A 24,454-nucleotide genomic window follows, 5' to 3' on the forward strand; every position below is an offset into this window, starting at 1 on the left:
CCGGTTCCGCTTCCGGCCCCGCCCCGCAGCGCGGCTACTTCCGCTTCCGGCGGCGGCGGCGGCGGGCGGCATGAAGGAGGCGCTGCAGCCGCTGTGCCGGGTGGCCGCGCACCCCGAGGCCCGCTGCTGGTTCCTGGCCTGGAGCCCCGGCGGCGGCCTCCTGGCGTCCTGCGGCGGGGACCGAACCGTGCGGCTCTGGGCCAGGGAAGGTGCGGGGCGGGGCCGGGACCGGGGGGGCGGGGCCAGGAGTGATGGGGCGGGGCTATGGGAAGGGGCGGGGCCAGGGGAAATGGGGCGTGGTTATGGAAAGGGGGCGGGGTCATTGGAAGGGGGCGTGGCCAGGGCCTATGGTGAGGCAATGGGAGGGGGCGGGGCCACGCGCGGTGGGCGGGGCCACGGAGGGGCTGTGGGGAGGAGCCCCAGGGAGTGGGGGCGGGGCCATGGGAGGGGCTGGGGAAGGGGCGGGGCCACAGGGCTGGGGGCGGGGCGATGGGAGGTGAGGGGGCGGGGTCAAAGGCCCGGTGTGGGCGGGGTCATGTGGAGGGGGGGCGGGGCTTAAAGGTAGGGGCGGGGCTAAAGGCAGGGAGAGGGCGGGGCCTGAGGGCAGTGGGGGTGGAGCCTGTGGGGGTGGGCGGGGCCTGAGGCCTCACCCCCTCCCCTCACCCCCCCCCCCCCCCCCCAGGGCCGGGCTGGGCGTGCCGGGCGGTGCTGGGCGAGGGGCACCAGCGCACGGTGCGGCGCGTGGCCTGGTCGCCCTGCGGCTCCTACCTGGCCTCCGCCAGCTTCGACGCCACCACCTGCATCTGGAAGAAGGGCGACAACGGCTTCGAGGTGCGGCCCCCGCCTGTCCCTGTGTCCCCCCCCCACACACACACCCCGGCACGCCCTGACCCCTCCCTCCTGTCCCCTCCGCAGTGCGTCACCACGCTGGAGGGGCATGAGAACGAGGTGAAATCGGTGGCCTGGGCTCCCTCGGGCAACCTGCTGGCCACCTGCAGCCGCGACAAGAGCGTGTGGGTGTGGGAAGGTGAGTGGGACAACGCCGGGGGGGGCCCTGTGCTGCCACCCCCCCCCCCCCCCCCAATGCTTTAACGCTGTGCCCGCAGTGGATGAGGAGGAGGAGTACGAGTGCGTCAGCGTCCTCAACTCGCACACGCAGGACGTCAAGCACGTGGTGTGGCACCCCAACCAGGAGGTGAGGGCAGCACCAACGAGGGGCTGGGGGCTTTCTGCGGGTGCACGGCCCCTCAGCGCCCCTTGCTCCCCCCCCCCCGCCCCCCCACCGCAGCTCTTGGCCTCGGCCAGCTACGACGACACGGTGAAGCTGTACCGCGAGGAGGAGGACGACTGGGTGTGCTGCGCCACGCTGGAGGGCCACGAGTCCACCGTGTGGAGCCTGGCCTTCGACCGCAGCGGTGAGCGCCTGGCGTCCTGCAGCGACGACAAGACGGTGCGCATCTGGCAGCAGTACAAGCCGGGCAACGAGGAAGGTGAGAGCCCCTCGGCCCCGTGAGAAGCGGCAGGGAACGCGTCCGAGCCCCCGGGGCATTGCTCGGTTCGCCCCCGGTGCTGAGTTTTTCCTCCCGCCGCCCAGGGGTGGCGTGCAGCGGCACCGACCCCACCTGGAAGTGCGTCTGCAACCTGTCGGGCTACCACACCAGGACCATCTACGACGTGGCGTGGTGCGTGGCGGCGTGGCCCCGCTTCCCTCGGTTCCCTTTGGTTTTGGGGGGAGCGGGGCTGACCCCCCTGTGCTGCCCCCCTGCAGGTGCCACCTCACCGGGGCGCTGGCCACGGCCTGCGGCGACGACGCCATCCGGGTCTTCGAGGAGAGCTCCTCGTCCACGCCGCAGCAGCCCACCTTCAGCCTCACCGCACACGTGCCCCGCGCGCACTCGCAGGACGTCAACTGCGTGGCCTGGAACCCCAAGGAGCCGGGGCTGCTGGCCTCCTGCAGCGACGACGGCGAGATCGCCTTCTGGAAGTACCAGCGGCCCGAAGTGTGCTGAGAGCCCTCCCCAGAGGTTTCAGGCTGCGGTGCCGGCCACAAAGCCCCTTGTTGAGGAGAGCAGGACGGGGCCGGGGTGGGCAACCTCCTGCATCCCACCTCCCTGCAGCACTTGGACTTCAGCCCTTTGGCAGCCTGCGGCTGGGAGGTTTGGCGGGGCCAGAAAGGAGCCTGCCAGCTGTGGGGGTCCTGCCGCGCTCCCCAGGGACACGCACAGTGGGGCAGCCCCCTGCCAGGCTCAGGGAGACACCCCCAGGGCGTTGCTTCTCCCTCCTGCTCTGTGCTCAATAAATCCTTGCCCTGCTCAAAGCCTCCAGCTCGGCTCTTCCTTTCTGGGGCTGTCACCACCCTGCCTGGCCCCGGGGAAATGGGGCAGGGTGTAAGAGCTGCCCTGGGGCTGGGGGAGGCTGGAGAGGGAGGGGTTGTACACCCCGTAACGCACAGCTCCTGGGAGGTGTGGGGGGGTTGTGCCTGCCTGCTGCTCCCCGAAACTGCTACGGGGCAGCTCCTGGGGCCGGAGCTGACCTCTTTTCCTCCTGCCAAACCCCACAATGCCAGTTCTTCCTCCTGGCAGCTTGCTCTGCCTTAATTAGCTCTGCTAATGAACTTCTTGGTGTGGGCAGCGATGTGCAGCAAAGCCAAGGGCACAGAACGAAGTGTGAGCTGGGGACGCACTGAAACCCTTCAGCCTTGCTGTTGGGGGTGGAAAACTGCCCCAACCGCTCCTATTTCCCCCCAACCACTCCTGCTTTCACCCCGCTTCCCCCACACGCCCCACAGCGCTGAGGAAGAGGAAAGGTTCCACATTTATTCCAGCTGCTGCAGCCGCACTGTGCTGCATGCAGCTCCGCTCTAAAATAAACACTGTACAAAGCATCATCATAAAAAAAAACAACACAAAACACATGGCTCCACGCCTACGGAGGGGACACGACACCACCACGGCTCGGGTTTGGTCGCTGTCCTACCCGCAGATCCTCCCCGAGGAGCGGCGCAGCCCCGCGCTAGTCGGAGTCGCTGTCGCTCTCCGCTTCTTTCACGTCCACGCTGAACTTGTACTCCTGGTCGCAGCCCATGTAGGCGTCGCTCATGAAGTACAGCGTGTAGTTGTGCGTCCCCGTGGCCGGGGCTACGAAATCCAGCTTCACCTAGGCAGCGAGGAAGGAAGAGCTCGTGTTGGGGCTGCGGGGGGCAAACAGTGGCCGTGGGGGTGGCCAGGGTGACGCAGCGCCCAGCCCCGCTCACCTTGGCTTTCTGCTGCAGCGTCAGGCGCTTGATGGAGATGAGGCTGTTGGACTTGGAGTCGCCGATCACCACCCACCAGCCCTCCTCGCGTTTCTGCGGGGGAAGAGAAGGGTTAAGGGGTGCCAGGGGGGGACGATCCCCAGCCTGGTTTACACCGCCTGCAGGTCTGGCACGCACCTGGGGGAAGAGGGGAGCGATGACGGGGCCGGTGACCTCCTCCTCACGCTCCAGCTGCACCAGCACCACCACGGGCCCCCCGCTGCGTGGAGAGAAGCGAGGAACACGGTGAGGGCGTCCCCTGGGCTGACGCAGCACCGAGCGGCCGCGCCACCCACCCTCCCCGCCTCACCTTCGGATGCTTTCCTTCTCCACCACCTCGTAGGACAGCTCGATGTTGGGGTAGCGGTTGCAGAAGCGGGCGACGTCGGCGATCTGGGCGTCGGAGAGCTGCAGCAGCGCGTTGCGGTCTTCGTCCTCCATCTCCATGATGTCGAAGACGCTCTCGACCCCCTGCGACAAAGCAGCTTTCAGCCCCGCGCCCACCCCACGATCCTCACGCTCCCGTCAGACCGTTCCCTCTTCCCAGCACGGCGCCTTCCCCAGAGATGGGTAGAGGTTTTTTACCTTATCCGTGCAGCGCTTGATGTGCTCCGAGGTGAAGTGAGGCAGCTGCTTGAGGTAGGAGTCCTTGGACCACATGGCCTGGGTCACCATTTGCGCCAGCTCCATGGCGGCCAGCGCGGGGCTGAGCCAGCCGTTGCTGGACAGCACATCCACGCACGCCTGGATCAGCCGGATCGCCTAGGGGAGAGGATGAGGATGGGTGAGAAGGCAGCACCGAGCCACACGCAGCGCGGGCGGGATCCCAGCCGCCTCCCTGTACCTTGCTGAGGATCTCCTCCGTGTCCGACTGCAGCTCGGCGCTCAGCTGCATGCGCGACAAGTGAGCCTGCAGCAGGAGGTTGGTCTTGACGTGGGGGTCGTTGAATTTGGGGTTGGTCAGCTTGTGGGGAACCTTCTGGGCCAGCTACGGAGGGAAACGATAAACCTTTAGCCCTACACAGCAGAAAACGCGGGCAGCCCTCCTCGCTGCGACCCCGTGGGGCACATCTGTCCCCTGCAGATCTGACACCGCCAGCAGCTCAGCCGCTCACCTGCCGCAGCAGGTTGTCCTCGTGGTGCCTGATGGGGATGTTCTCGTACTCAGCAGCGTTGGAGATGATTTCAATCAGCCCTCGCACCTTGGTTTTGGCATTGAGGGACATGCTGAAGAGCTCTGGGGAAGACAGAAAAAAAATAAGGTCAGGGAAAAGCAGGCGGCGTTCGCCACCACGATACAAGAGAAGCCTTCAGGCAGACAACACCCAGCCTCGTGCTACGGGAAGGAGTTTTATGCAACCACCCACGTGTGCAGAGCTTTCTCTACGATTACCCACGGAGCAGGGAGAGGACAGAGAGCTGGAGCACCAGCAAGTGCTCGTGTACGCCGCCCACCCCAGCAGAGCCCTTACCGATGGTGGTGTAGTTGATGTAGTAATAGGCTGCGATCATCCCCAGGTTCAGCGGGGCCACGTCCATCTCGTCCTCGATGCTGATGCACTTGGACTGCTCCAGGTCACTGAGGGTCTGCTCCACCAGCTCGGAGAGGTGATCAGACAGGTGCCTGTGGGACACGCCTGCGGGTACAGCAGCATCGCAGTGAGGCTCAGGAATTCCCCGGGATTGACAAAAGCTGCTCTTGCGGAAGCAGAGCCCCCAAGCAGAGGGTCCCCGGTATCCTCCCGCATCTCCCCCACCCCGAATCCCCGGGGCAGAGCCCTCTGCTCACCCTGCAGGTTGTAGTAGTTGGGGTTCTGGGTCATCCTGCGGTACAGGAAGGTCCAGGTGAGGTAATCCACCGCGTCCTGCTTGTTTTCTATGGTCTTGGTGACAATCTCAGCGTTGAAGTGGTCGTGCATGCAGTGGTCCAAGTGCGACTCCACGGGCAGGGGCTCGTAGAGGAATTTCTTGAAGAAATCCTAAAGCAGGGCAGAGGTAGAGGGGAGGGGATAAATAAACCCAGCACCTCCAGTATCCCGGAGCACCTCCCAGGTTGCAGGGCTCTCAGCGAGGGCTGCATCGGCCTGCCCGGATGTCCCAGACAGGAGATGGACATTTGCAGGCCAGCAGCGGTGCCTGGCCCCTCACCCACCTTCTTGGACCCCTGGCACATGATGACACAACGGCCCTCGTCGTCCTGCAGCGGGCGGTTAGCGTGGCCCACCATCTGCAGCACGTCGTAGATGGGGTAATCCACGTACCTGGGGCACACAGAGGATGGCTTTCATGAAGCGTGGCTGCTCCAAAGAAAGCTCCCGGGGCCTCAGACCCTGCAAGGACAGGGAGGAAGCCCAAAGGGATTAGGGCCCCATTCCCTCGTGCCCGTCCTCCACACTCACGCGTGGATCTTGCCGTTGTAGTACTGCGTGTCCATGATGATCACCAGGTGCGCGGCGATGTTCATGCCCCAGCAGAGGCTGCGGGAGGCAACCATCACCTGCACTGCGCCTGCAAGGCACGGGGAGAGCAGTCAGCCTACCTCACAGCCCCTGCTGGGGTCACAGACGTCTTGCAGAGAAAGACGTGGAGGTCCTGCACTTGCACACACGGCTCTCAGCATACAGGAGAGCCCAGAAGGGAAGGTGGAGTTGAAGATCACAGCCTTTTGGGACCAGGGAGGCAGAGAGACCTGGGCAGGCTGTCATCTCCAGCCCAAAGACTGCAGGCACTTTGGGGAAAAGGGTTTAGGGGAAGAACAGCTGGTGCGTCCCCTTCCAGCCGCTCACCAGAGCTGAACAGCTGCTCCACCACGCGCCGCTCCATGGCCGTCAGCCCCTCGTGCAGGTAGCCCACCCCGTTGACGAGGGTCTCCTTCAGGGTGTTGTCGTTCAGCTTGTCCAGGTACGGCACCAGATCCTTCTCCGCGCAGTGCAGGAACCTGACGGAGGCAGGGAGTAAAGAGACTGCTGGGCACAGCAGGTGCCCGAGTGGCATCTGATGACACCAACCGATGGGAAAACCCTCCCCCAGCCCACTGAACCTGCCAAAATCCTGCCCCTGCCTCAGTCAGAGGAGGGACAACAGCCCCGCACCGAATCCCCCGTGGCTACGGCACCGCTACCTTTGCCTCTGGACGTCCGAGGCGCACGTGGTGAGGATGTTGATGGCCGTGAGCCGCGTCTGCTTGCGGGACGGGACAAAGACGATGACCGGCTTCTTGGGAGAGTGCTTCATGATGGCGTGGTACACAGGCTTGGCCATGGAGAGCAGGCGAGTCTGCGTGTGGCTGATGTTGAAGCCCTGCAGGGGAGAGGAGCGGGCAGCGATGCCATCTGGAGAGCAGGCAGAAGGGAAGGGGAAACGGGAAAAAGGCGACAGGGTCACCAAAGCCCTACCTGGATGTGCAGCTCCAGCGGCACGGGGCGGACGTTGGGGTGGAAGTTGAAGGTGGAGGTGGCACTGCAGCCCAGCCAGTGCGCCACGTCCTTGGCGTTGGACAGGGACGAGCTGAGGGCCACGATGCGGATGGGCCGCTCGATCTGCGAGGAGATGTAGCGCATCCGGGAGCAGATGACCTCCAGCACGGGCTGCGGGAGGGACAGGGCAGGTTGCAGCAGCAGCAGGAGGGAAGCACCAAGCCCCCTCCTCGATGACCTCCTCTTCAGCCCAAGCCCCCCCATGCAGCTACAGCCATGGAGACCCCAGAGGACACCGCTCCTGAGCTCCTCAGCTTCCCAAGGGACCTGGGGCTCCTGCCCCAGCCCACCCCACAGCTTGGGGAAAGATCCCAGCAGGCAAAGCTGACCTCAGCCAGCCACCCCCCTGCCACTCCACATCATCTCCAAGACCCACACGACGACGAGGGGCACTCCAACGCCCCGCACCCTCCTCCCCACCAGCCATACCCCGTTCTCGCCCCCGATGAGGTGCACTTCATCCACGATGAAGAGGTTGACGTTCTGGACGTTCTTCCGCTGCTTCCAGCGCCGGGACAGGATGTCCCACTTCTCGGGAGTGCTGATGATGATGTTCCCTTTGCCCAGCAGCTTCAGGTCAGTGCTGGTCTCCCCCGTCAGCAAGACCACCTTCTTATTGAGGCGCTCCTGGAACTTTTCATACCAGTCCATGAAGACCTGCCAAAACACAGGGGATGCTGCTGTCAGTCTCACGTGAGAGTAAATCATACCGAGTCCTTGGGGGGAGAGATGTGCAGCTGCCAATGTCAGCACGTCAGCAGTGGGGTGGTTTCTTTGCTCCCTCAGAGACAGGAGGACACCACAGCTCAGCAGAAGCCTCAGGAACCATCCTGAGGGACGTGGCAGCTCGGAAGGGATGGGGAAAGTGGAATGGGACAAGAAGAAATAAACCTAAGCTGGAGCAAGGTTCCGGTTCTCCTCAGGACGCGGGGCCTACCTGCTCTGCCAGGGCCTCCATGGGGGTGATGTATACGCAGCGTCCCTCCGAGTTCTGGAGCAACATCCTCAGGATGGCAAATTCGGCACAAATGGTCTTCCCGCTTCCCGTGGGGGCACCCACAAACACGTTGTCGTCGCTGTTATAAACGGTGTTAAACACTGGGGGCAGACAGACAAGACAGAAGAGAGCAGCTTAACGTCATCTCCAAGGTTTTCTACCAGAGCCCTGGGAACAGGCAAGGACAACACAGCCCGGCCCCAGCCCGCACAGGGAGGAGCTGTTTCAGGAGTTTCAGCCCAGGATCCGCTGAACAGAGCACTCCGTGACAGTGCCTCCTCAGCGTGAACTCCCTATTTCCCTGTTCTGGCTATGCTCAGGAAGATGAACACGGGCACAGCAGCTTTGCTTCACTCCCAGCCCCGTCCCTACAAGCAGCACAGAGGGAAAAGTCTGGAGCCAGCTGGCTCTGCAAGGCTGAGCAGTGTCAGCACGGACACAGCTCCCAGGAGCAAACCTGCTGCCAGGCAGCCGCAGACAGGCTGCTTGGTGTACTTGAGGAATTTATCAAAGATTCTTTGCCCCACGGAGAAAAATTTCAAGCTGTCAAGCCTCTAAAGCTAGGGGAGGCAGAAGGAACACATTTTTTTGCTGAGGAGTTCCTCACGTTACATGACAACGCCTCACAAAAGCAAGGGCATGGCACTGTGAATGCCGAAACAGCCAGACCCCAGTCTGGAAGAGGTGAGCAGAGCTGGTACCCACCCTGAGTCTGGATAGGGTTGAAGAAAGGGAACTTGTCCTGGTAGAGGCTCTCGAAGGCGCTGTTTCGCAGGGCGGACACGGGCAGGGGCTGCAGATCCAGCAGCTCAGTCGGAGGAGGGTATTTTTCAGGGAGGATCAGGTGGCGGAAGGAAACGGGCAGCTGGGTCTCGCAAGCTGTCAGACACACGCAGCATTTTTACCTCAGAGAGCGCTCCAGAGCTTTCATCTCTGAGCTGCCCCTCTCAAGGGGATCCCCAGCCCTCCTGTTGCTTGGATGGTAGAAATCTTTCCCCCACACAGCTCTAAAAGAGGTTCCGAAGCACCCTCAGACCCCAGGGAGAAGCAGGGGGCTGGCGGGGTGAGACTTACAGAGCCAGCGGTCGGAGACCACGCGGATGAAGTACTGCGGGGGCAAGGGCTCGAACACGGGCACAAAGAAGGTGACGAGGTGCTCGTCCTGCGCGTACTTGGCTTTCAGCAGGAAGTACTCGTGGTGCAGGATCACCTCGCTGTCCACATCCTCCACCAGGATCCAGAAAGCTTCAGATGAGCCATGCACCTGAGCAAGAGCAGCCGTTACCTTCCTGTCAGGGTCCAGATCTCCCTTCTGGACCTCCAGGAACTGCTCAGCAGCTCTCCCGGAGCGTGGTAATTAGCCTGGTGGTACTTAGCTGCCTCCCCTTAACGAGGGTGGCTCATCTCCCACACACAGCTCACCTTCTCATCCCACTGGAAGTCAGGGGCGATAGTGAGCTCCACCTTCAGGGTGGAGCGGGTAATGGGCTGCAGGTGGACAGAGAGCTCCAGCTTTGGGAACAGATGGACGTATTTGTGGATTGTCTTGCCCATCTTAGGCATCCGGATCAGCTCCCCTGCAAGAGAAAGGCACTGCTGTCAGGACAGACAGACAACGGGCTGACCGGCAGCTCCCAGACCGAGCTGCATTCACAGCATCTGCAAGCCAAGCACAGCTGGAAGGGTGCAGGTGCTGGGGCAAAGCTTCAGCTTTCTGCAGGGTGTACCCAGACCCCGTGGTTCTGCCTCTTCAGATGGGACCAAACACCCCAACCTCTGCGCCAAAACCTGGCGGAGGGGAACAAAGAGGCAGCCACCTCTCCCTGCTGCATTTGCCCCACGCCTCAGTACCGATTTCGTTGTGGTTCAAGTCGTAGAGCCGCTCAAACGGGAAGTTCTTCTTCTCAATTTTCTTCACCACTTCTTCGGGCAGTTTCTTGAACTGGCGCAAAGGACACATGGACTGCCACCTGCGAGGACACCGCAGGGTGAGACGGGCAAAGAAACAGGGTGAGGTGAGCAAAGAAGCAGACACAGCAGCCTTCAGAGCACCAGGTTCCTCCTGCTGCCAGGAGCCAGACACACGTGGTGGGTGGCAGCTTCACACCCTGGCCATGCTGGAGAACCTCATCGTGTGCCAGAGGCACCCAGCCTGCAATCAGAAACGACCTCAGAGGTTTTCTGACTTACATGCGCTTGTCAATCATCTTGCAGAGGTTGAGGGTCTTGTCGGTGAGCTGTGCCCAGCCTCGGTTCAGGACTATCTCAAAGATGGCACGCATCAGCCGCCCAGCAGACTGTGGGAGCAGAGAGCAGCTCTCAGCGCGTGGCTGGGATCATCCCAGTGACATTTCCTCCTCTCTACCCATTTTCCTGCCCAGCCACACGATGGTTTGAGCTCAGATCCTTCATCCCAAACGCCCACAGGAGGAGCAATTGCTCGACTCCCAGCCCTGGCAACCTGGCACTTGTGGAAGAACAAGGCTACACGCAGTCCTCCAGCGCGGAATTATCTCAGGATTTTGATTACAAATGGAAGACGCCAACGAAGATCTAATTCCCATGCTGACAGGAGTTAGACCTCCTTTCCACTCACAGCTCTAGTTACTTTCAAAGCCATTTATGAACACAAACTAAATCCCTGGGGTGCACACTGTTGCCCCTCTTAGCAGGAAGACTGCGATGTGGCTGGACTGCAAACACCTCGGAGGAGATGGAGAGGCCCCAGCCACGTTCCCTCACTCACCTGGGTAACGTACACCATGTCTGCCATGAGAGCAAAGCCTTCCAGCTTCAGCTGCGAGATGAAGGCCTGGAGGAGCACATTGATCTGGGGAAGGAGATCAGAGAGGGTCTCAGTGCCAGCTGGGTCTCTCCTGTGCCAGCACTGGTCCCAGAAGGTTCTGAGACACGACAGGACAGGAGTGGCCAGTGGGGCTGAGTGACAGCAAGCCCAAGCAGAGCAGCGTCTGCAGCTCGTTGGGCATCTCTGACGTGTGATCCAGGACACCCCACAGCAGGAAGAGAACAGAAAGCTCTCTGTGAGCAGCAGACCATGGTGGCATTTGGCACAGCAGCTCTCACAAGGATCACCCCTCCCTCAAAAGACAGGCAGAGAAGTCCCCTCCTGGGCAGGCAGGGCTCACCTTGGCGCTGGGCTCCTCAATGCTCTCCTTCACTGGGATTGGAACTCGCTCCAGCAGCTTCTGGAGCTCCAGCTTCTCCTCCTGCAGAAAGCCAACAGAGGAGAGATGAGAACAGCCCCGCACAGGACAAGCTCTGCATCATCCCCGGCAGCACAACGACCAACAACCTCAGGGCTGTATCGCTCGGGATGGGTTTGTGGCTCCATACCTCCCTCACGGTGATGTTCCTGAACTCCGAGGACAGCGAGAAGACCCGGAACAGTTCAATTTCACTCAGGGTGGGCTTAAGGAGCTGGTTGTAAGTTTGCATCGTCTCGTTGGTGATGTAGTAGTGGCTGGCAATGCGGCCCAGCTCTGTCACCTACAGCAAGGACAAGCCAGTGAAGAAGCACAAAGACACCCGACCGCTCACGGCACAAACAGCAGATACTGAACAGCAGGGGAGACATTGCCAGGCAAGCCAAGTATGAACTCTCGAGCTACAAATCCCCCAGGAAAGCTGCTTTTCCTGGTACACAAGTGCACATCTCACACCCTCCCCTTCTCATCTCATTCCCTCTGAGGCAATGAGAACACAACAGGAGTGTGAATTTGCTTAGAAGACAGCAGCAAACACACAGTGATGAGACCAGGGTTCACACTGGCTCTTTCTGTGCCAGCAAACAGCTCCCTGGAACCACAGACATACACGAAGGCAGGTCTGAATGAGGCAGCCCTCCCTGGGGTCTGTATTTCACCAGCGAGATGCCTCTTGCATCCTTTCTCTCAGCCAGAGGATGCTCCTGAACAGCTCTGCCTGTCCACAGCTCCTTTCCCAGGTCCCGTCTCACCTGGAAGTTCCCCGTCTTCTTGTCGTACTTCACCAGGTTGTTCTTGTCCAACATGAGGGCTGCGGTGTGGACCAGGTCCAGGCGGCGCTGGTCCAGCAGCGGATCTCCCTTCAGGTCATCGTGGGATATCCCATAGAGCGTGGGGGAGCGCAGCATGCGGATGTACAGGTAGGTGTAGCCCAGCCAATTCACTGCGTCCTGAGGGAACACCAAGGCACCGTCAGAGCCGCCAAAAAACCTTCCCCAGCAGCATGGATGACGTGCCAGCACCAAGCCCAGTGCTCCCAGCACTGGTGTAGGACACAGCAGGCTAAGCCCAGCTGAAACTTGCTGGGTCAAGATCAGACAGGAGCTGAGAAGCCCAGTGGTGCAATACACGACTCTTCTCCATCAGAAGAATCTTAAGGGGTTATAGAACATGAAAACCCACCCTCTACACACAGACTCTTCCCCAGTGTCCTTATCCACGGGGAAAACTCTGCTCTGAATGCCAGAAGCAGCTACCCATTTCCCTGACAGCTTGGCATTTCTCATGGCTGCCCTTCCAGATCTCTTAAAAAATCTCCATTACATTTACTCCCTGTGCACTGAAGAAATACGCTGCAAGTTCCTTTACTCCCCTGCAGCAACGCTGCTTTTCCCCAGCACGGACCATCCTTTGCCTACCACAATTCCAACCGGCTCTCTGGGAGCAACAAGGGCTGCGTGTACCCAGAGGGCAAAGATTTGTGCTCACCTTTGCATTCTGCACGTTCCCGAGCACAGTCTCTGCATTCAGCATATCTGGGAGCTTCGACACCATCTGACTTTCAATGGGGAGCTGCTGGTTGAGCAGGGACAGGTAATACTGCAGCTCACCGTGGGATGTGATGAGGATCCCCTCACCTTTGGTATCGTACTGAGGCCTCCCAGCACGCCCCAGCATCTGAGAAATGAGAAAGCGAGGTCAGCAAAAGATAAGAGCTTTTAGCTTGGCAGTTTCTCCTTGCTGCTGTGACCTGGGGCTTTACATCCAGGTTGCTCAGCCTGCTGTTACTTCTAGTTGGCAGGAGACACACATAAATATCTCAGATGTGTCTGGGCAAGATAATGGGAGAGGAATCATTTGTCTTCTCTGCTCCCGATCTGTTTCTCCTGTGCCCTCACAGCAGGGCAGCTCCCAGAACAGCTGAGAGTCTGGCAGTACGGAGCAGGGAGCCACCGCACTGAGAAAGTACAGAAGCAGACCTCAAATGCACCTCAGCAGGAAAGGAAAAATCCAGCCCCAGGGCATGGCAACATCACTGTTAGCAGAACTTCACCTGCAGGATGTCCAGAGCGCCCAGCTCGGTCCAGCGCCCCTTCTCAGGGCTGTACACCTGCGTCCCTTTGATGATGACCGTGTGAGCGGGGAGGTTCACACCCCAGGCCAGCGTTGCTGTGGACACCAGAACCTGTAGGAGCAGCAACGGTGATCAGCAAAACCAGGCAGAGGCCCCTTCCTAGCGTAAAGAGCATCCAAAACGTTGGCCAGGCACAACAGGGACAAGGGCTGGGTGCTGTGACTGTCTCAGCAGTTCAGCAGAGGAAGGTCAGATACAGCAGGGCTTGGGATCTTCAACCAAATTTGCCAGCTGACTGCACGCCTCGGGGAAATGACCCTGGGAAAACCCTTTGCCTACCAGTTATAACGCAGACACACTGAAAAGATCACTGTGCAGGAGTGCCCCAGCACATTGCTATTTCCCACCAGAACCTCCTATTTTGCTGAACAAGTTTTCCCAGCTAAGAAGCAGAAGCATTGAGATTTACTTTCCTCAGAGTTCACCCGATTTGTGAAGTTCTTTGGGTGACAAGTCTCGCCCCTTGCTGAACTCCTGCAGCTGGTTTCCTACTGAGCTGTTACATCCTTGTAAGAATCAGATAAAACTCAGTGCCTGGTCTCCAGGATGAAACTTGTAGAGGAGACAGCCTGCTCTGGGACAGACCTCTAACTTTAAACACTCATCTAGAAACTAGGGGAGATTTTGCCCTCTCCATTCCTGTCTACGTGCTTTTCATTTCTCTCCTGTCAAGGCTCTCTTCAACAGGCATTCTCAAGATTTTGCACAAAGGGCTAGTGGAAAACATGCTTTGAGCATTTCTTGTGAAGGACCTTCCCCGAACAACCATGCCTGGAGGAAGCAGCAGCTCCTCCTGGGAAGCGGGGCTCACCTGGATGTGCTTGTCAGCAAACAGATCCTCCACCAACGTCCGGTCCACTCGCGTCATCCCAGCGTGGTGGATGGCAAAGCCGTAAGGCAGAAGGTCCTTCAGCTCCAGGTTCTGCAGCAAAAACACAACCAGCGTGAGGGTTTCTGAGCCAAGCAACACCGGGGAGAACAGCAGCGACAGAAGGCAGCGTGTGGCCTAGAGGGCTGCAGATCTGTGCAGCTGGAAGCATCTTTGGACCTGCACTTCTGCTCTGGCCGTGTCAGAGCAGCCCTGACCATGCAATCACCTTGCACTGCTCAGCTTCTGTCCTCAGCACCTCAGTGGAGGCCGAGCCCTCCCGCAGGAAGAGGCCCAGGGTATCTTTCTCCAGACACATGTCCCTGATGGCCCGGGCAGTCTTTCCAGTCTCCTTCCTGGAGTGAACGAACACCAGCACCTGTCAACCAAGCACACGGCACCACTGCTGAGAGACAAATCACTGCTGCAGCTGGCAAGGATTCCTGACCCAAGCTGCTCTTCGTGCTCACGATGGGAAGTTTAACAGATTTAGAATTAGCCCAGCTGCCCAGTGAGCCACACTACTGCAGCTAGCACACAGCCAACAGAGCTCCTGATCTAACAGGGCAGCACCGCAAAAACTCCCTCAAATAGAAGTGGACGGGTCATACACTGCTCAGACAGCTGGCACGGAGAAGAGAAGTTTTGTTCCTTCCTCTCTCAGCTGCCATCAACCACTCAAACCTACCCTCTTCGCCTCAGCAGCACTGCTGCAGCTACAGCAACTTGAAGTCTCACCACCATGGTTAAGTGTGTCAGGAGCAACAAAATAAAATATCAAACCTGGTTCTTTCCAGCATGCTCCATGATCTTTTCGTACACAATCTCGTTCATTATCTGGAAGCGCTTGATGGCTTTCTTCTCCGTGATACCCACGTAGGTCTGCTCCAGGGGCACCGGGCGGAAGCTGTCAGAAGAAAACCCAAGACCATAAGTGAGCAGAAGGGAGAAACGCTGACACAAAGGTCTGGTCAAGAGGCAATTCTTCGGCCACACCACTTCCCCTACACGGATCCTGTATTTTGCATTACTGAGGTCAATACACTTCCTCGTGCCTCAGCTCACTCTAAGATTTGATGGCTCTGGTTCTGCCCTGTTTAACGCCGCACGAAGGGACAGCAACACTTGTTCTTATTTCATGGAATCCACTTGCTATGCGCACATTCAGGGAACAAAAATGGTGTTTCAGAACTCCCACAATATTAATCCAGGCTTCCTCCAAACAGCTTCTGCAGCACACAGGGACAGTTTATCTGCCTTCTCTAACGCGTGTTCTGGTAAGTACAACACAGAAACCCTGACACGCATCCTGAGGCTGTATTTAACTGCTCTAGTCCTGAACGTGCAATTTCTGGCATGCGTAAGAGCAAACAAAGACAAGGCTGAGCCAGGCGAAGGGCCCGGTGAGACCCTGGCATCATCTGGCAGACACACACACACACAGCTGCCTCCACAGGAGGCCGGCCTTCCCCACCTCTCCACAGCTACCCACAGTCAGAGCAAAACCTCTCCCAGCCTTTCGCAGTACCTGTTATCAAAATAGAACAAGCCTTTGGCAGGGTCCACTCTGAGGAACGTCGCCACGTCCTCGTAGTTGGGGAGGGTGGCGCTCAAGCCGACGAGCCTCACGTCCTCCTGCGTCATCTCGATGTTGCGGATGGCTCTGGCTACCAGCGACTCCAGGACGGGCCCTCGGTCATCGTGCAGCAAGTGGATCTCATCCTAAAGGGGGGAAACGACAAGAGTTCCACCCCCGCTCCAGACTGGCTCTATTTTTTTTCCTTTCCTAGCAGACCTGCTTGCGTGGGCTGAAGCAGGCTCATCCCCACAGCCCAAAATCAAGTCCACAGCCAAGCACCAGAGACATTTTCAGCTGCCAACACGTGCTGAAGAGCCGCGTGCTCGGGGCTTTGCGGTGCTCACCAGGATGACGAGCCGCACCAGCTGGGTGTAGGTGCGCTCCCCCCCCTTGCGTGTGATGATGTCCCACTTCTCTGGGGTGCAGACGATGATCTGGGTGGCGCTGATCTCCTCCTTGCACAGCTGGTGGTCCCCCGTCAGCTCCGCCACGTTGATGCCGTACGTCGCCAGGCGCTAGGAGGAAGCCCGGGGCTGTTAGGCTGGATCAAGACGCATTCCCCAGGGTGGCATTAGAGCAGCACGGCCCCGAGGCACTCGCTGGCAGCTTTATAGGATTCTGTTTTATAGGATTTTATAGCCCAGGCTGATATCCAGTGCCTGTACCAACACACCCTGAGAGCCCACTGAAGGCAGGCTACACAAACAGAGATTAAGGGAACAATCCAACCCATACTCTCCTAGAAAGCTTCTGCCAGACCTCCTATCCTTCTGCAAGCATAACAAAGCCACCGCAACACAGCTCCTCTTGCCCAACCTCCAGTTCAAGCAAGGCAGGCCCAAAGCTCTCCTTACCTTCCCAAAGCTGCCCACCATCTCCTGCACCAAGGACCTCATGGGTGCGATGTAGATAATCTTGAAGTCATCCACGTTGATGGTCCCGTCCATGTTAATGTGCTTCCCGATTTCTCGCAGCATGCACATGAGTGCCACGTTTGTCTTCCCAGCGCCCTAGATGGCAAGCAGAACCAGTCCCATCAGATTCACACCCTCTCCAGGATGAAGGTATGTCCCAGAGCAGCCACTCTTTTCTGCCCAAAAAGATCATTCTTCCAGAGGCTAACGAAGTATTTCTCTTCCCCTTCCCCATCACAGGGAACCTGGGTGTCAGCACCCTTACCGTGGGAGCACAGAGCAGCAGGTTCTCATCCGACTCCAGCGCCGCACGGTAGAGTTTGCTCTGAATACGGTTCAGAGTTTTAAATCCCTCAAATCCAGCCTGGGCATATTTGGGCAACTTTTCCACAGAAACCAATTGCTGAAAAGGGAAAAAAAATAATCAAGCTCAATGCCTTTGTTTCAGTTCCTCACAGGCTGCAGGGCACATGTGAGACCTCAGAGCCACGCTGGGGAGCAGCAGGGTCATATTGTCTCCAGATGGCAGAAAGAGGCGAAGCCCCGTGCCCTGCGATCACGGAGCAGGTTATGGAGAGATCAAAGCAGGCACATGAGCCTGCCCTTGCAATCCCAACAGCACAAGCCACAGCTGGCTGCACCATCAAAAAAGCAAATCCCCGCCGTGTTCTCCTGATGGAACGGATCAGCCCGCATTTCCGCTGCCCAGCACTGATCAAAAGAGTTAATTTCTCACGCGGCGTGCAATGCATCAGCCAGACCTCTGGCCCAGCTGCCTCACACAGCACAATGGTGAAACGCGAGCAACAGCAGAGCCGAGGGCTCAGCACAGCAGCCGAGTGGGGCAGGGGTGTCCTGAGACAGAACACCAGCACAGGACACACACCCCGTAAGTGAGAGAACAGAAATCAGGAACCCTCCCCGGCCACATGAAATCCCTTAGCCTAAAGCAGTGATCCTTCAAGAAATTTGGAAAGGCGTCACACCATACGAAGGCTGGCTGAGTTCCAGGAAGTATCAGTGATACTGAGAGCAACTCAGCAAACTCAGCGCCAAATAAGTGGCAACAAAGCAGGTCACCGACCTCTTCAGAGCCAAAAGGCTTCGGCTTCAGGGCCGGCACGTGCACCTCCTCGTAGCCCTTGCGCTGCCTGCGGAAGGAGCCATCGGGCAGCTGGCACCGCTTGTTGGCCATGAAGTGACTGCCCTGAGCGAACACCAGGTCCTCCAAGTCCAGCACCTGCCGGGGAGCCAGCGCCTACAGACAGCAAAGGGGGAGTGAGACAGGGAAGAGGCGAGGAGTGGAGAGCCCCTTCCTGGTGCTTCTGTCCTGGGACTGCCGGTAAAGAGACTGCATCCAACCGAAAAGCGCCTCTTCAGTGCATGAGGGGCTTGTCCTGGGCATCTTCCCAGCCACGACACTTTAAGAAGACTTTTTGCCCTTAGGACAGGGCTAGGAACTTCGGACAGGGCTTTGAAGAGTCTCACCTCTCCTCCCTGGTCAAGGTCCATGGTCTCCAAGTCAGTGTCCATCCGGGACTGACGGACACGCTCCCGCCGGGAGCGCTCCTCCTGCAAGAAGACCAGAACTGAGCGCTCCGCAGAGCAGCGCCCCTGTGAGAGCTGCCCGGCCTTCTCCAGACCTGGGGGCTCTCCCGCCACGCACAGCTCCGCACCCTGCCAGCCTGCACAGCCCGAGTGCCCCACAGCAGGACTTTTCTCAAGTACAGCCATCCGTGTCACCAGAACCTGTGATTCTGGGCAGTAGTTTTTGGTCCAGGACCTGAAGTTACTTTCCAGGAGAGCACAGAAAGAGAAGCAGGGAGTGAAGGCACACAAACCTGCCCTGCTAAAAGCCCAGTGCACAAAACATGCCAACAGCACTCCTCAGAGACACAGAACTGGCCCCTCATGTCGACATAACTGTTGTTCTTTTTTCAGCTTGGTTTGTTTTTTTGATTGGCTTGTGTTTTTTTGTTTTTTTTTAGTGCAACAACAAAGCAGGAATATGATGTTACTCCAAAATAACGAAACAAGCCCACGCTCAGTCACGGAGCTGCTATTCTCCAAAGGCCAAGCAGAGCAAATCCAGCACTGCAGTAAGCCTGTGGAACGCTGCTATGAATTGTTTCTTGGCCCGTGGTGTTCAAACACTGGTGATTAGGATTTGAACGGAGGTGAGCAGAGCGGTTCATGGCAGCGAGCCTCGCACTGAGGGGGCTCAGAGGTGAAGCAGAAACGTTACAAGAAAGTTAACACCAGCACAAAGACGGGAAACTTGCATACATCGACGTTTTTCCTGGGAAAAGCAGCCATCTGAGCCACTTAAAATAGCAGACGATAAACACGCTGCCTCTCAGCTGAGTCTCAGTGGTCACCTAAGCAACATTTCCCATGCTTACGAGATCCCAGCTGACTCAGCAGGCTCCTCTCACGCAACCAGCAAACAAAACACGCAGCTGAGTGACACAGCTCAGGCAGCAGCAAGGATCCTACGGTTCCCCTGCTCGCCCAGCCTTACCCGGATGAGATCTTCCTTCTCTGTCTCGTGCAGCTGATACAAGAACTTGGACAGCTCAGGGTCCGCTTCCATCTTCCCCATTATCCTTTCTTTTTCGGCTTCGCTTTGGGCACTGGCCAGCAAAGTGCAGTACAGGACTGAAGAGAGGAAATGAAGAGATGGCAGGCGGTCATAAGGCTAGAACCAGGAGGAGGGAGCAAACGAGAAGAACCCGAACTTCACAAAGCAACATGGAGGGCAGTTAAAAAGCCCTGGGTGGCACTAGAACCAGGTGTCCAAACAGGAAACCAAGGCGGCAAGGTGATGGGGAACACCACTCACTCATCATCCGATGCTGCCGCAGCACTTTAATGAAGTCGAAGGTGTTAAAGCCCAGGAGCAGAACGAGCTGGTTCTCACATTCTCGGTCATCACTTGCGGTCTGGCAGAAGACACGAGGAACAAGCAGTTACCTCTGCACCGTGCAGGAGAATCCCTCTTTGCACAAAGTAAAACGAGAACTGAACTCAAGTGGAAGCAAACAACAGCTCCTGGCAAGACGAGGTACCTGACTCAGGCTGCAGATAAAAATCCCACCCTGTCTGATTGCCCCCATCCCCATGAGTCACGACACTCAGCACACGAGCATCAGCACCAAAATCAGCAGGGCAACAGGCCTGGCTTACGACGATCTCCCAGCAAACACTGACAGAAAAACCAATCCCCTTGGAAGAACATCTCTCTGTGTGTTACAACCTCTAACCTCTGCTCCAGCGCCCATCTTGTTGGCACACGTGGTATAGCAACAGCTGAACTTAATCGTTTAGTTTGAAGAAAGGGAGTGTGCGGTGTCAGGGCAGCTCCCTGCCTCCCAGAAGGGTCCTGGCAGAATCCTGCACGTCGGCGGGCCGCTTACCTTCAAGATCTCCAGCACTTCGTCTGCCTTCTTCTGGGACACGATGGCGTCATCGTAGAAGCGGCTCAGCTGCCGCTGAAGCCAGAAGGCATCGATGTCTCGGGGATGCAGGTCCTTCTTCTTGGAGCTCATCAGCTCCCCTGATGCCACGAGCTTGGGAAAAAAAAATAAATACATAAAAATAAAAATAAAAACGTCATCTTCTTCCAACAACAAAGCGGGCACCTGACCTCTGTGCCGCGGAATGAGCGTTTTGGGGCTCCCTCTACCCACCCAGAGGAACCTGGAACTTGCTGCAGCCGTTTGGCTGCCAGACCCCACGCCCTGCCATGTTCCTTCTGGCCTGCACCAGACAGCAGCCTTCAAGGCCGCCTTCCACCCGCCGACAAGCTTAACTCCATCCCCAGCCCAAAAGGATCCCTGGCTCCCCTCCAGACGACCCCAAATCACGTTCCACGTCCTCCTCGGTGACTCACGTTGGCTGAGAGGGTGCAGCGGACGACAGCTTCGTCTCCCTCCATGTCGTCATCAGACGCCTCGTCACGCACTTCGCCATAGATGTCCTCGTCCCCTTCCTGTTGGAAGAGGAGTTCCCGTAAGCAGCTCTCACAAACATCAAAGAGAAGCTTCCCCTCGACAGAAATGAATGATCTGGCAACTCCTTCCTGATAGGAAACCGAGCTCGTGCTTTTAACGTCAATATAAAGCTGCTGCCCAGGTAAAGGAGGGTGCAGTACACTTATTTTGACTCTTAGAATCCTACAGAGAGATTTTCCTGGTGACTCCAGCAGGCTCACATTTGTCTCTCTCATTCTCTCAGCTTCTTCCAGAAACAATCCCAGCGAGCATTTCTGTGAAATACTTCCAAACAGCGCATTTGAATTCATCCCTTCCTCCTGAGCTGTCAAGTTTCCCCAAGAGATCTAAATACCACCATCTGTTTTCCATCGTACTGACTCATGATAAGCCTTGGATTAGCAAGATAATCAACAAATCCTCCCAAAGCCAGGAAGCAGCATCTAAAATAATCCCTCCTCTCCTTCCTGGCAGAGAGAGCCCGGCCCGAGCCTCTGCCCACTTCCCAACACGCCCGAGGGACACAGACAACAGTCCCCATGCAGGGGCTCAGCTGCCAGGCTGCGGCTCCTCATCGCTCACCTCCTCGTCAGACTCGAACTGCACGTTCACGCCGTACGTCTCGTCAATGTTGTCATCTGCGGGGAAGAGCGGAGTTAATTAAGCAGAAAATCTGGGGGCCATATGCAAGGCTCGCAGCTCCCCACACCCCACCTCTGCACGCCCGAGAGATGAAAAGAACGGCATTTGGGGCTTGAAAGCTCTCCAAGCGTTTCCTAGGCTGTGTGAAAACGCAGCCCTTGGAGCAGCGCTGAGCCTGGCACCGGCTGCTGCGGGGGACTTTCTGCCAGCCCCGTCCCCAGGGCCGCAGGACAGCGCGTGTGCCCGTACCCATGTTCTGAATTTCCTTGTCGCCGCCGTAATCGGTGATCTTCTTGCCCAGGTTGACCAGCACGTGGTAGCGCGTGTCGTCCGTCTGCCCCAGCAGCAGGTCGATCTCCTTCCGCCTCTCCTTATCGCGCAGCTTCTCGTTCTTCAGCACCGCCAGCACCTCGTCGGCAGCCCCGCAGAGGATGTCGCGTGGCTGCGGAACGAGCAACACCACACGTTGGATGTGGGGAGGGGCTCGGTGCTGGGCCCCCTTTCTCCTCGGAGCAGTCCCACCCGGCCCGGCCCCGGCCCACGCCCTCACCTGGTCTCCGAGGGCGGCCTGGATGAAGCTCAGCAGCACCTCGTAGGTCTCACGCGTCTCCTTGGTCTTGGGCTTGTAGATGATTCCCACCATCTCGTCGATGCCCTCGGACAGCAGGGTGTAACCCTTCATCTTGTTGATGTCGTGCCTGTCCTCGTCACGCTTCCTTCTCCTGCCAGGGGGGAGCGCCTGGGTCAGGCCCCAAGCGGGGACTTCTCCAGCCAGAACTGCCACAGGACGAAATTCGTCACCAGCAGGCAGCCATCACCACACACGGGGATGGATGGACACCTCCATCCCTATGGGCTCACGAGAAATCCCAAAAGTGGCGATGCCACCTTGGTGCCCGACTCCCACCGGTGAGGACTGGGAGCAGGGGGCTCAGGGCAGCGCTCTGACCAGCTCCATCCCCCTGCCCAGAAGTCCCGTGGGACTGTGGAGTCTGGAGAAGAGGAGGCTGAGGGGAGACCTCATTGCTCTCTGCAACTGCCTGAAAGGAAGGGGGGGGAGAGCTGGGGGGCGGCCTCTGCTCACAGGGAGCTGACAGGAGCAGAGGGAACGGCCTCGAGTTGTGCCAGGGGAGGTTCAGGTGGGAAATGAGGAGCCATTTCTGCTCAGAAAGAGCAGTCAGGCACTGGGACGGGTTGCCCAGGGAGGTGGGGGAGTCACCGTCCCTGGGGGTGCTCAAGGAAAGGCTGGGCCTGGTGCTTGGGGACGTGGTTTGGTGGTGACAGTGGTGGCAGGCGTTGGACCAGACGATCTTGGAGGGCTTTTCCAGCCTCAGTGATTCCACGATTCCAAGAAAAATGAAGGAACAGATTAAGTTTTAATTTTGCCCTTCGCTTTTATCTTCTTGACGTGGAGCAAGCGAGCTGCCTGCACACCCCAGGTCAGCGGTTGTTAGCGCGCAGCCCTGCGCTCAGGCCACATTTTCACCACAAAACCCTCAAATCAGCATCAAATTCTCCTATGTTTATAGGACTAAAACCAACAGAGGACGCATCGCTTAACACCACGGAGCTTCGCCCCCCCTGCCCCCACTCACTTGGCGCGCCGCTCCTCCTGCATCTGGGGCTTGGTGCGCTGCGCCTTGTCCCCCATGCGGGTGCCCTCCAGCTTGCCCACCAGGGACAGCACCTCGCCCGTGGGCTCATCCCGCCGCGTCCGGTCGATGAGCGAGCGGTCGGCTTGGAGGACGAGGTTGGAGTTCTGCGGGATGGAATGGTGCCCGGTCACCGACCCTTTATGCCCTTATTCCCATTAGTTCACCTATTTACCGACCCTTTATGCCCTTATTTTCATCCGTTCACCCACTTACCGACCCTTTACACCCTCATTGCCCCCCCGTGCACCCGTTTGTGGACCCTTTACACCTTTATTCCCATCCCTTTACCCATTTACCCATTTTTCACCCTTATTCTCATCCATTCACCCAGTCACCGACCCTTTACGCTCTTATTCCCATCCGTTCACCCATTTACCGACCCTTTATGCCCTTATTCCCCCCCCGTGCACCCGTTTGCCGACCCTTTACACCTTTATTCCCATCCCTTTACCCATTTACCAACATTTTTCACCCTTATTCCCCCCGTGCACCCGGTCACCACCCCTTTATGCCCTTATTCCCCCCCGTTCCCCCATTTACTGCCCCTTTATGCCCTTATCCCCCCGTTCACCGACCCTTTATGGCCTTATTCCCCCCCGTTCCCCCATTTACCGACCCTTTATGCCACCGTTCCCGCCCCACCACCGCCCCCTTACACCCTTACCGCCCCCCCCACCCCCCCAAACCGTGCCCGTGGCGGCTCCGAGCCCCTCAGCGGGCTCAGCACCGGCGGCGTAACGGGGGGGGGGATGGAGAAGGAGCAGGGGGAGCCCCCGGTGCGGCCGGGGCCTTAGGGGGGGGGCGGGGAGGGAGCCCCCGGGGCCCGGAGGCCGAGACCCGGGGAGCGAAAGGGGGGTCCCGAGGGCTTGGGGCCGTGCCCCGGGAGGCGAGGCCCGTTCCCGGTGGCGGTGCCGGCACTCACCGCCTTGTACTCATACTGCAGGCTGCGGGCGGTGACATCCGCCATGGCTCCGCCGTGCCCCCGCTTCCCGGAGCGGAGCTTCCGGCCCGACCGGAAGCGGCCCCGCTGCGGGGCCCAGCCGCGTGCCCACGACCCGGAAGCGCTTCCGCGGCGCGGCGCTCTGAGAGACTACAACCCCCAGCATGCCCCGCGGCGCGAGGGGGCGGGGACAAACCCCTCCCGTCCTCGCTGATTGGCTGCGGGCTCTGGGAGGCGTGGCCTCTCCCCCGGCCCGCGGGCACCGGGAGGGGAGGGGCTGGGGGGGGAGCAGGGGAGGGAGGGGGAGGGGGAGGGGGAGGGCGCCCCCACGGGGGGGGTGGCCCCGGTGTCGCCCCCAGGAAGGGCACGGGGCACTGCGGTGAGCCCGGTGTTGTCCCCATAAGGGGCACTGGGGTGGCCAATGGCCCTGGTGGCACCCCTGATGTTGTCCCCATGGGGGGCACAGGGGGGTCGGTGGCCACGGTGCCCCCCCCGGTGTCATCCCCGGTGTCCCTCGTGGGGTGGGCACAGGGCCCTGGGTGGCCGCTGTGCCTGGTGTCACCCCCGGTGCTGTCCCCAGAATGCACACAGGGCACCTGGTGACCCTGGTGTCACCCCCAGTGTCACCCCCAGGGACGGCGTGGGTCAGCGGGGTGACCGGTGACCCCGGTGTCACCCCTGGTGTCACCCCCGGGGGGGCACAGCTCACCCCCACCACACACCCCGGGGGGGGCGATGATC

General features: G+C 59.0%; 2 protein-coding genes and 1 long non-coding RNA gene across 3 annotated transcripts; 2 read left to right on the forward strand and 1 right to left on the reverse strand.

Annotated features, from left to right (window-relative positions):
* Positions 1–70: 70 nt before the first annotated feature.
* Positions 71–2,317, forward strand: CIAO1 (cytosolic iron-sulfur assembly component 1). The gene is made up of 7 exons (XM_068662420.1): positions 71–209; positions 683–831; positions 916–1,027; positions 1,107–1,195; positions 1,289–1,490; positions 1,595–1,682; positions 1,769–2,317. Exons 1-7 carry the CDS (start codon positions 71–73, stop codon positions 2,007–2,009), a joined length of 1,020 nt encoding a protein of 339 aa, XP_068518521.1. The 3' UTR covers positions 2,010–2,317.
* A 485-nt stretch (positions 2,318–2,802) lies between these two features.
* Positions 2,803–23,850, reverse strand: SNRNP200 (small nuclear ribonucleoprotein U5 subunit 200). Its single transcript, XM_068662389.1, has 45 exons — positions 23,696–23,850; positions 22,714–22,877; positions 21,669–21,840; positions 21,368–21,560; positions 21,059–21,114; positions 20,377–20,475; positions 19,901–20,053; positions 19,327–19,426; positions 19,006–19,142; positions 17,973–18,056; positions 17,569–17,742; positions 16,750–16,887; positions 16,425–16,580; positions 15,915–16,085; positions 15,520–15,713; positions 14,775–14,898; positions 14,221–14,370; positions 13,935–14,045; positions 13,043–13,174; positions 12,478–12,666; positions 11,742–11,939; positions 11,120–11,272; positions 10,912–10,992; positions 10,512–10,595; positions 9,956–10,062; positions 9,617–9,735; positions 9,188–9,342; positions 8,840–9,029; positions 8,471–8,644; positions 7,706–7,866; positions 7,198–7,425; positions 6,688–6,879; positions 6,414–6,592; positions 6,079–6,230; positions 5,692–5,800; positions 5,445–5,553; positions 5,082–5,271; positions 4,765–4,929; positions 4,408–4,529; positions 4,137–4,280; positions 3,878–4,054; positions 3,603–3,763; positions 3,431–3,512; positions 3,254–3,346; positions 2,803–3,156 (listed from the first exon to the last, which is right to left on the reverse strand). Exons 1-45 carry the CDS (start codon positions 23,738–23,740, stop codon positions 3,013–3,015), a joined length of 6,411 nt encoding a protein of 2,136 aa, XP_068518490.1. The 5' UTR covers positions 23,741–23,850; the 3' UTR covers positions 2,803–3,012.
* LOC137845328 (uncharacterized) lies at positions 20,465–22,504 on the forward strand. The gene is made up of 2 exons (XR_011090168.1): positions 20,465–20,618; positions 20,721–22,504. It is a non-coding gene; the product is annotated as an uncharacterized lncRNA (long non-coding RNA).
* Positions 23,851–24,454: the final 604 nt, after the last annotated feature.

This window comes from Anas acuta, chromosome 27 (assembly GCF_963932015.1).
Source record: "Anas acuta chromosome 27, bAnaAcu1.1, whole genome shotgun sequence".
NCBI classification, from domain to species: Eukaryota; Metazoa; Chordata; class Aves; order Anseriformes; family Anatidae; genus Anas; species Anas acuta.